This window comes from Aristolochia californica, unplaced genomic scaffold (genome assembly GCF_029961685.1).
Source record: "Aristolochia californica isolate CCGP_79_NKW_82.1479 unplaced genomic scaffold, dmAriCali1.0.hap1 SCAF_3, whole genome shotgun sequence".
Taxonomy (NCBI): domain Eukaryota; kingdom Viridiplantae; phylum Streptophyta; class Magnoliopsida; order Piperales; family Aristolochiaceae; genus Aristolochia; species Aristolochia californica.
Genome location: NW_027181992.1, coordinates 20,325,977 through 20,338,162, shown reverse-complemented (window position 1 = coordinate 20,338,162; position 12,186 = coordinate 20,325,977). Strand labels below are relative to the sequence as shown.

General features: G+C 39.7%; 1 protein-coding gene across 1 annotated transcript; it reads right to left on the bottom strand.

Moving 5' to 3' along the window:
* Positions 1–9,749: 9,749 nt before the first annotated feature.
* LOC137959450 (secreted RxLR effector protein 161-like) lies at positions 9,750–10,711 on the bottom strand. Its single transcript, XM_068806824.1, has 3 exons — positions 10,533–10,711; positions 10,405–10,414; positions 9,750–10,316 (listed from the first exon to the last, which is right to left on the bottom strand). The coding sequence occupies exons 1-3, from the start codon at positions 10,709–10,711 to the stop codon at positions 9,750–9,752; spliced, it is 756 nt and encodes a 251-aa protein (XP_068662925.1).
* Positions 10,712–12,186: the final 1,475 nt, after the last annotated feature.

Below are 12,186 nucleotides of genomic sequence, written 5' to 3'. Positions count from 1 at the left end.
CCAACTGAACACTATCGGCCACGAAAAAGACGATCCTCTACCCCACATCCATCGGCAACCAGCAAGAAGAACTGAATCGTCTCTGTCGTGACGTTCCAGAGAAACATCAACGCCGTCTCCGGCGATAAAAGCGGAGGCCGGTGAGCCACCGAATGCTTGCTACACATACAAGTGAACACTATCGATAACGGGAGAGACGATACCCTACAAGACATTTTTTTTTTTTAGGATCGCCATTCTTTCCTGCGAGAAACTGCCCATCTCTGCGTTGGGATATCTTCGGTGGTTGCTCAACGTCTAACACCACCTCATCACTGCGGCTCTCTAGTTGACACTCCTTCTAGGCGAGACCAGCCTTTTGATTCCGTCACCGGACACTCGCCGCGCATCCAGCCGAACGCTGTCGGCCATGGAAAAGATGATCCTCTACTCCACATCCATCAGCAACCAGCGAGACAAACTGAATCGTCTCAGTTGCGAGTTCCAGAGAAACATCAACGCTATCTCCGGCGAGAAAAACGGTGGCCGGTGAGTCACCGGACACTTGCCGCGCATCCAACTGAACGTTGTCAGCCACGTACAAGACAATCCTCTACCCCACATTTGTTAGCAAACAGCGAGATGAACTGAATCATCTCTGTTGCGACATTCCACAGAAACATCAACACCATCTCCTGTGAGAAAAGTGGTGGCCGGTGAGCCATCAGACACTCGTCGCTCATATAGCTGAACGTTGTTGGTAACGTGAGAGATGATCCCCTACCCGACATGTTTTTTGAGGGACCACTGAAATTGGTGTCCCACAAAATTTCAGCATTTTAAATTAGTGAAGCACCAACAAACTCGGTGTCGCACAAAAAAAAAAGTGTTGATTGACCTTCGCTATCATGTCATCCAACAAAGAGCGTATTGAGTAGTTGGAGGGTGGGCTCGGTGCAATGCAGGATGGAGCTCGGCATGGCCGACAAACTTCATCATGTGGAAGAAACTCTCAAGCGACTCTCAGATGTTTCGCTTGCAAACCAGGAGAACCCCATCCACAGTAACCACCACCGAGAAGGAAACGAGGGGGGATGGCTAGTGGTATCTTCAAAAACAGAAAAGCTTGAATTTCCTCGATTTTTGGTGATGATCCGACGGAGTGGTTCAATCTTGTGAACCAATTTTTTATGTTCCAGAAAAATTCTGAAGCCCAGAAAGTTTCTTTGGCCTCCTACCATTTGGAAGGAGAAGCCAACGAGTGGTGCCAGTGGATCCGCATGACATTCCAGGAAGAAGGACGCATTCTCTCGTGGACAAATTTTATAGACTAACTCTGGCTTGCTTTGGGCCGTTAGAGTGTGAAGATTTTGATAAAGCTCTTTCCAGAGTTACTCAGGTTGGATCCCTTCGTGATTAACAAAAATAGTTCAAGAAGTTAGGCAATCGAGTCCACGCTGGCCACAGAAGGCTCTCGTTCGCACTTTCATGGGAGGATTGAAACCCGAGATTGCCGAGGGAATTCAAATTTTCAATCCAAAAACATTGAGAGAAGCCATGAATATAGCAAGAAAGAAGATGATCAACTTTCTAGACATAGGAGGCCAGCACCAACAACACGAGCTCCCCTAGCTCTTCCCCCTACTAATCGAGTAGCACCACTAATTCCTGCCGTTCTTGTTCGGTGACTTATTTGGGAAGAAATGCAGCAGAAACGAGCCCAAAACTTATGTTTCAATTGTAACGACCGTTGGTCTGTAGGACACAAATGTCAAGGGCCATGGATACTCATGTTGGAGGGTTATGGGGATAGCGGTGACCTGTTATGCGACAGTGTCATAGAAGAAAAACCAACTAAAGAAAATCACGAAGGGCATCCTGAACCAAAAATTACGCTATATGTACTAACGGGATGGACCATGCCCAAAACCATGCGGATCGCGGCCAGAATCGATGCCAATGACGTCATTGTATTAATCGATAGCGGATTGACTCACAACTTTATTAGTGAGCGTATGGCCAATCTGCTACGTCTACCTGTGGTGCCTACGAAAACCTTCATGGTCCGTGTTGCTAATGGAGAAAATCTCAGATGCCATGGAAGGTTTGAGGAGGTACAAATCAATTTGCAGGGCAATTTTTTTCCTTAACCCTTTATTCCTGTTGGAAGATGAGCTCAAACCCACACTACCAAGGAAGGCCCACATATCTAAGATTATTATAAGATGGGCCACATGACTAAGGAAGACATACAAGATGGGCCCAAGCCCATAAGAAGTCATGAGCTGGCATCCTTATCACTTAAGTTGGAAGATCAAGGACTCACAAAAGTATCTTATCTTATGGTCTTGTCAAAGAAGAGTTTTAGTTTGAGTTATGTTTGTCTTTTATCTATATTGAGTTATTTAATTATGTTAGGACTTATCTTTAAGTGTTAGAGTTTGGGTGTAATTGGGACAAGGGTAGTTTTATTGTAATTGGACTCTACTACCTTCCTCTATTATAAATAGAGGTTTATGTACCATGATTACAACAAGTTATTGAAGTCAATGAAGTATTTCACTTTTCCATAAATTCAACATAGTATCAGAACAGGTTCTGTGAGTTGACTTGGTCAACTCACGGAGGTAATGTGATCCTTTTCTCTAAACCCTAAACCCCAAGTCTAGGTTCATAGTTATTTTTTTCTATCCCTACACCCGTAGTTTGCTTTGTATCTTTTACCTCTATACGTAGTTTTTTATATTTAAAATTATATATTTAAGGAAAGATATTTGAGTCTAATTTCCCAAGAAAACCTATTTTTTCCAATCGGAGTTATCTACAAAGAGATATCGATATTTGAATGAGCGAATGTCAGATTGCAAAAAGGTTCGAGCAGCAGCAGCAATCTTCAGATTCCGAGGTATTTTTTGCTATCAAGAACTAGACTTTATATGGAGAAATATATATCAAAATATAAATTTGTAAGTCTATTCTTTTACCTATTTATATAATTTTTTATCTGAGTTATCTACAAAGAGAAATCAATATTTGAAGCAGCAAAGGTCAAATTGAAAAAGAGGTTCGAGCGGCAGCAAAAAGTTTCAAATTCTGAGGTATTTTATGCTATCGAGAAAGAGACTTTATATGAAGAATTATATATCAAAAGAAAGATATGTAAGTCTATTTATTTACATATTCAACCAATCCTCAGTATGACTTTTTTATAAGGAGATATTGATATTTGAAGAGTCAATGGTCATTCTGGAAAAAAGGAGAAACAATATTTAGTTCGGCCAAATGACAGAGACCAAAACATAACAGATTATTTATCTTCTAAAAATTATATTTTATGAAGTTAAGTTATACTTGGATGAAATTTATTTAAGTCAACTTTAGAAGGAAAAAATTCATGTCAATCTGATCTATATTGAAAGATATATTCGAATTGGAAGAATCAAAGGTCATGCTGGTCTTCTGTAGTATTGAAAAATCCGAATTTATGCCAATTGTTTGCGTCACTTTTTGAGTTGATATATCAGGAAAATATCTCACTTCTCCCCGGTTTGAAGGCTTTTTAATACATTTTTATTATTTGGGCTTATTGCTACATCTATGATATTTGGTTCAAGCTGGGATCATTTCCATTACCTCCCAGCTTGAGGGGGAGAAGTAGAAGAAGTACAAGAAAGAGTTATTTTATTCCTTATGTTGTGGATAAGTTTATGTGATCAAAATATTCAAGAAAGGGGGAGCACAAAAGATGAAGCTTGTGCATCAAAGAAGAATTTTTTATATCGGATTATTTCACGATTTTTTTTACAAAGTTTATTATTTGATTCGTGTTATATGTGTTGGAAGATGGTCGTGTTATATTCTGCTGCAGCTATTATGTCTCCTTCGGGACATTATTATTGAAGAAGAGGTGGCCTCATGTCATCATTTATTTTACCCCATCAAAAATATCAAAATTATTTGTGGTTGGGAGTCCATGACAGAGGAACTTCATCCCCGTCAAAAAGATCAAAATTATTTGTGGTTGGAAGTTCATGACGGAGGAACTTCATCCCCATCAAAAAGATCAAAATTATGTGTGGTTGGAAGTCCATGACGGAGGAACTTATTATTACATCTATGTTATCCCCCCTTGTAATGGCTTTTATGTCTCCTTCCACTTGAGAGTCGTTGTCCTGTGGAGGGACACGGTGGTGGACACTTCAGATTAATGCCGATAGACACACTTTCGATAGAAGACGGAGTGTGCCCTACATCCAGGATTAGGACTCGAGTATGGAGCAATGGCTTACCGACTAGGAGTGATTTTTACTCTCTTATATTATGCCGCAGGGCTTCAATGAAGGATGCTACAGCATGAGGGGGAGTATTGGAAAATGAAGGCATATTGGAAGAAGTGCCATTTTATACAAAAATATTCTATACATCATTTGCAGCAAGCTGGGAGTTCATGTTGCTCTCTCACCTCCCACTTGAGGGGGAGTGTTGGAAGATAAGCTCAAGCCCACACGACCAAGGAAGGCCCACATATCTAAGATTATTATAAGATGGGCCACATGACCAAGGAAGGCCCACAAGATGGGCCCAAGCCCATAAGAAGGGCCCAAGCCCATAAGAAGTCATGAGTTGGCATCCTTATCACATAAGTTGGAAGATCAAGAAGGACTCACAAAAGTATCTTATCTTATGGTCACATCAAAGAAGAGTTTTAGTTTGAGTTATGTTTGTCTTTTATCTATATCGAGTTATTTAATTATGTTAGGACTTATCTTTAAGTGTTAGAGTTTGGGTGTAATTGGGACAAAGGTAGTTTTATTGTAATTAGACTCTACTACCTTCCTCTATTATAAATAGAGGTTCATGTACTCTGTTTACAGCAAGTTATTGAAGTCAATGAAGTATTTCACTTTTTCATAAATTCAACAATTCCTTACATCTCTCAGGGTTGGATGTTGTTCTGACCAATAAAACTGTTGGCCCAATTTCTTGAATGTTCAAAGGACGCTCGAATGATCCCCCCACCTTGGTATGCATTTCGTGTAACAGTTTGGCCCTTAAGGCTGCATAGTCCAAAACAATGACCTTTCCTTTGTATAGTAATAGCCCTTGGCACCATGCAATCCTGCAGATTGGTCCGTGGCCACATGTCCTTTTGTCTGAATGTATTGGTCCTCTTTTGTAGCTTTTTTAATTTCTTCCCATAAGCTAACATGCAGAAAGAAAATATAGTGAAGAATGGGACTGCCCTATTTTCGAGAGAGAGCATCAGTTACGGAGTTCTCAAGGCCTAGTCTGTATTGAATTTCGTAATCGTAGCCCAAGAGCTTAGCAATCCATTTTTGTTGCTTCGGAGTAGCTATTCGTTGCTCTAGAAAATATTTGAGGCTACGTTGATCGGTCTAAATATAGAATTTTTTTCCTAGAAGGTAAGGCCGATAGGTGCATATGGCTTCGAGGATAGCTAACATCTCCTTAGCATATGTTGACCAAGATTTACTGGTCACTCCGAGGGCTTGACTCATGTATGCCACTGATTTGCCTTGTTGCGACAGGACCGCTCCAATTCCTTCTCTGGATGCATCCATTTCAATAGTGAAAAACATCGTTGAAGTTTGGCATGGCCAATATAGGAGTGGTCATCATGTCCTATTTGAGAGTAAGAAAGGCGGCGTCAACTTCCTCATGCCATATGAATTGCCCTTTTTGGAGAAGATTGGTGAGAGGCCGAGCTATAATTCTTGACGAACTTCCGGTAATATCCTGTCAATCCTAAAAACCCTCGTAGTTCCGAAATGTTAGTAGGTCGAGGCTAGGCTATTATTGCAAAAAATTTATTTTCATCCACTTTCACACCCTGACTAGTGATGATGTGCCCCAAGTACTCCAATTCTTGCTGCCCAAATGCACATTTGCTTGCTTTGACAAAGAATTGGTGCTGCCTCAATATTTCAAAGGTTTGCCTTACATGTACCAAATGTCGATCCCAATCCAGACTATAAACCAAAATATTATCAAAGAAAACTAAGATGAATTTTCGAAGATGATGATGAAAGGTGGAGTTCATGATAGCTTGGAATGTGGAAGGAGCATTACATAAGCCAAATGGCATAACCAAGTATTCGTAATGTCCATTATGTGTTCGAAAAGCAGTTTTATGGATATCATGTGGGTTAACTCGTACCTGATGGTACCCCTCCCGCAGATCGAACTTGGTAAAGTAAGAAGAACCGTAGAGCTCATCCAACATATCATCCAATGTGGGGATTGGAAATCTGTCTTTAATGGTGGTGGCGTTGAGCGCACGATAATCTGTGCAAAAAGGGCAATTTCCATCTTTCTTTTTTACCTGCAATACGGGTGATGAGAAGGGGCTAGTGCTAGGTCGAACAAGCCCTAATTTCAACATATCTTGGACTGCTTCTCAATCTCATTCTTTTATAATGCGTGTACCTGTAAGGCTGGACATTAATTGGCTCAGTTCCTTCCTTTAGGGCAATGCCGTGATTAACCTCCCGGTTTGGTGGTAAGCTCAAGGGCTCTACGAACAAATCTGAGAATTCCTGCAATATCTCCCGCATGCTCGGATGTATATTTTCTTGTGGTTTTGTATGGGCAACCTGTAGGTAAAAAGCAAACAGAGCACGACTATGATGGATTTTTAACTCTTCGATTGATGCTGCTTGGATATGTTGTCCATCGATGCCTACCAATCTCCTGGTTTGGTTTTTCCACATGAATTCCATGGTTAAATGTTTCCAATCACACACCATAGAGCCAAGTAGCTCAAGCCATTGAATCTCCAGAACGACATCCAACCCTGAGAGAGGTAAGGAATAAAGGGTTAAGGAAAAAAAATTGTGCTGCAAATTGATTTGTACCTCCTCAAACCTACCGTGGCATTTGAAATTTTCTCCATTAGCAATGTGGACCATGAAGGTTTCCGCAGACACCATAGGTAGTCGCAGTAGATTGGCCATACTCTCACTAATAAAGTTGTGAGTTGATCCGTTATCGATTAATAAAATGACGTCATGGGCACCGATTCTGGCCGCGATCCGCATGGTTTTGGGCATGGTCCATCCCGTTAGTGCATGCAGCGTAATTTTTGGTTTAGGATGCCCTTCGTGACTTTCTTCAGTTGGTTGTTCCTCTGTCACATTGTCGCATAACAGGTCGCCGCTATCCTCGTAACCCTCCAACATAAGTATCCGTGGCCCTTGACATTTGTGTCTTGTAGACCAACGATCATTACTCGACAACTTAAAAAGTTCTTTCCAGAAGTTACTGATGAAGATCAGACCTGTCGCATACAAGTTACAATTTTCGGAAGCGGCACGCTTTCACCCGGTGTTTCATGTGTCACTACTCAAACGATACCACGACAACGGGGGTGACAATGATATGCCACAGGATGAGTTACCACTATTCATTGATGAAGGGGTAGTCTTATTGGAGCCACAAACTATTTTAGATTATCGTTGGCTCAAGCAAAGAACCCAACTGGTTGAAGAGCGCTTAGTGCAATGGAAGCACCTTCCATTCGAGGAGGCAATGTGGGAGCCAACAAAGAAGTTACAAGAGTTGTTTCCAAATTTGGACCTTGAGGACAAGGTTCCACTTGATGGGGGAGGTATTGTTAGGCCACGACGTCGTTCGGAGTGAGACCATAAGCCAAATCCATAATATTTGGGATACAGCTGGGACGTGAAGACCGGACCAAGGGTCTGGGTCGTGGTAGTTGAGAGTCTTAAGGCGAATAGATCTTCAGGGGTTACGAGTTTACCGTCATTTGGTAATGAGTTTACCGTCATTTGATTTTATGCTCTGTTTTATTTCTGTACGTAGCTTTGGTTATTTAAGTGGCTGGACATTATCAATGAAAACATGAAATCAGTGTTATGCAAATTGTGGTACGTCTCTCACCTGAAGAGAGCAACTATCCTTGAGCTTTGACTGGGACCTATCAATTAAGGAAATAAGGACAATCCTCCAGCCTGTAAATTCAGAAAATAAACTTCCATGTGTGGAGGGGGAAGATAAAATTAACCTATTATAATAAATAAATTCTAACAGAGTTTTTTTTTTAAAATTCAAATTAGATGTTGGAGGTCAGAGCACATCTCATCCAGCGAAGCGAGAAGGGAACATCAGGGCCACCAGCACATGTTAGACTTGATGTCTAATAATAATATAAACATCATAGAAAATAGATATTAAATCCTCCATAATTCCATTATCATGAAAACCATACATATATCATAAAATTGAAATAAAAAGAATAAAGAGAGCGTACCTTTCATCTCGAAGAATATAAATAGAACTTGAAGTGCACAAGATAACCTTTTATAATTCGTTTACAAGTGATAAGCTTGCTCCTGTTCAGCCAGGCTGGGTGTGCAAATAGCATTAGCCTCACTTGTAAGACCATGGAGGAATTTATAAATTTCCAAAGGCTGTGGCACTTATGATTATTCATAAGGATACATCCCCTAGGAGAGATACATCCTCTAAGGAGAGATACATCCCCTAAGGAGAGATACATCCCCTCAAGAGTGATACATTTCCTTATGCCCAAGGGATGTGTCCAGTCAATGCACCCAATGAATCTACCTCTACAGGGGAATGTGCTGGCCATTATTCCCTGTACTGAATATTCAATGACAACATCTAGAAGTGGGCCCCATGCCCCTAATATCATGGTAATAAATTATATATTTGAAACCATAATTCCAACAAACTCCCACTTGGTTTCAAATCCATTTCAAATTCCGATTTTCGAAAAAATATGAAAAATCAATTTTGACACATAAAACCATACCATGACCATAGGCATTACCTTAAACACTTTAATATACATGTGTAGTTAACCCGGGCCTACACAATATATATCTTAGATATCCAAGGCTGGAGAATAAACCAAATCCATACTTGTCAAATTTGCTAGTTCAACGGTCTCCATTCATTGCATACTCGGACCTGAACTCAGGGTAAAGCTCTGTACCAGTTCGAGTATTAGCCACTAAGGTAACTGTGCCTAATCAGTACCATATGCCTGAATAATTTAGACATCGAACCCTACCTTCCTATTGAGACCCTTTCATATATACATACAAGTATATACCTAATAGAAAAGCTGGACATCAAGGCATCTCACCGTCCATAGCATACTCAGTACCTGAGGAGCTCAGGGTAAAGCTCTATACCAGCATGAGTATTAGCCGTAAAGGAAACTATGCCTATGCAGTCCCATTGGCCTGGACAATTTAGAGACTCAACCATTATTCCCTATTGAGACCCTCACATATACACGTACAAGTGCATACCTAATAGGGAAGTTGAATCTCAAGGCATACACTGACTACTCATATTATCACACAAAAGCATATGCATTCTTTCAAAATCATTCCATGGAATATAAATTACAACGTCATGACATACATAGTATTACAAATCATTGAGACCACAATGCATACATAACAATGTTCTCCCACTTGGTCTCATCAATTATAAACAAATCAGACCCATGTTCCCCACATGGAAAGGTGAAACTAGTCACGGGAAGACACTTGGATAGTGGATCAGCTAAGTTATCTGGAGAAGATATCTTATAAATAACAACTTCCTCCTTCCTCAGCATGTCTCGTATGTAGTGGTATTTCCCTTCAATATGTTTAGCCTTGGAGTGACACTTCGGATCTTTCGTGATAGCAATAGCAGATTCATTATCACAAAAGAGGAATAGGTCGCTCCACACAGTCTACCACTAGAAGACTTCACAAGAATTTGTGAAGATAGACAACCTCCCTTGTAGCTAAGTTCATAGCCACATATTTTGCCTCTATGGTTGATTGCGCGACACAGTCTTCCTTCTTGCTTTTCCAAGAAATGACACCTCTGCCAAACATAAAGATAAAACCAGAAGTAGACTTTCGGGTATCAACACATCCTTGATAATCAAAGTCGGAATAACCAACCAATTTCAACTTGTCCGCTTGATAAGTCAAAGCATATGACTTTGTTCGTTTTAGATAACACATTACCCATTTTACCCCTTCCCAGTCAGTGAAACTTGGATTGGCCTGAAACCGGCTAAGAATCCCAACAGCATAAGCAAGTTCAAGTCTTGTACATATAAGAGCATACATAAAACTCCCCACAGTAGAAGCGTACGGATACTTAGATTCGTCCAACTTATCTTTGAGGCGAGAAGGACAATCCATATGGCTCATCGTTTTAGTGCTATCATAAGGTACTTTACCTTGTATACTGTTAGACTGTGAAACCGATCTAGAAGAGTGTCGATATACTTCTCTTGAGACAAACTCAATTTTTGCGAAGATCTATCCCGTAGAATTTTAATGCCAAGAATATAAGAAGCTTCCCCAAGGTCTTTCATATCAAATGTCTTAAACAACTATGTCTTTATACCTTGGAGTAACTGAATATCATTCCCGGCTAATAAAATATCATCTACGTATAAAGTAAGAAAATCAATGCGATCTCCCACTGTTTTTATATAAACACAGTGATCTTCTGGATTCTAAGTAAAACCATACGTTGTAATTGCTTTATTGAACTTGATATTCCATAATCTTGAGGCTTGTTTCAAACCGTAAATAGACTTGTCCAACTTACACACTTTTGATTCAGTTCCAGATCTAACAAATCCACGTGGTTGTTCCATATAAATCTTCTCATCCAAATTTTCATTCAGAAAAGCGGTTTTAACATCCATTTGGAACAACTCATAGTCATAATATGCTACCAATGCCAGGAGAGCTCGAATAGACTGTATTCTTGCAACAGGAGAGAATGTTTCATCATAATCAATCCCGTATTGTTGAGTAAAACCCTTAGCAACAAGACGAGCTTTGAATCTTTCAACTTTACCTTCAACATTTCTCTTCCTTGTAAAAATCCACTTGCACTTAATGGGCTTAACCGATGTAGGAGGATCAACAAGTTTCTAAACTTCATTTTTATACATAGAGTCCATCTCTTCTTCCATTGCCGGCTTCCACTTGTCAGAATCCACATCAAGGAGTGCTTCCTCGTAAGTGTCAGGATCAGTAACATCTTCATTCAACCTTGTTCTTTCATAAGTTTCTCCAGCATAGGTATAAAAATCTGAAGATGATAAGAGTTGACTAGGTTTTCTTTCTCTAGTCCCTCTTCGAATATCCATTTGGGTGGAATTCTCTATATTAGAAGGAGATTCAGAAGAAGATATTTCAACACATTCTTCCAAGTGAGACTTCATACCTAAATCTTCATCACAATCAAATCTATCCTCAATGAATTTTACATGTCTACTTTCAATAATCACCTTCTCCTTGGGATCACATAATCTATATCCTTTCGAATGTTCAAAGTACCCAACGAATAAACATCTTCGAGTCTTAGCCTTCAATTTGTCCTTAGGATTAAGTTTTAAAACATGAGCAACACATCCCCATACTTTAAAATGGTTAAAACTAGGAGTTTTGCCTGACCATACCTTATAAGGTGTTTTCTCAACCGACTTTGAAGGCACTCTATTTGAGATATAGGTAGCTGTCAATAATGCTTCGCCCCAAAAGGATATTGGCAAATTTGCAAGTGCCATCATAGATCTTACCATCTCTAGTAAGGTTCGATTTCTCCTTTCAGCAATACCATTCTTTTCAGGTGTATAAGGCATGCTAAACATATGGATAATCCCGTTTGACTTGCAAAATTCAGAGAATAACTCCGAACAATACTCTCCACCTCTGTCGGTGTGCAATGTTTTGATCTTCTTTCCTACGGCATTTTCTACCTCCAATTTGAAGGTTTTGAAATAATCTAAGACCTCATTTTTTTCTATGCAGTAAATATACTCTTCCATATCTTGAGAAATCATCTATAAATGTGATAAAATACGAATGACCATTACGAGTATTCACATTCATAGGTCCACATATATCAGAATGAATAATATCCAAAAAATGAGAACTTCTTGAGCCTTTGGATGGAAATGGTATCTTTGTCATTTTCCCATATATACAGCACTCACAAATAGGAAAATCATTATGTGAAAGATTTTTCAATAATCCTCGTGTCACAAGTCTTGTAATTCTATCCTTGTTTATATGTCCTAGTCGTAAATGCCACAAATACAAATTTTTCTTTAATATCCGAAGAAGTAGAAACATTGAACACTATATTTCCACTAAGTTGCAATTGATATAG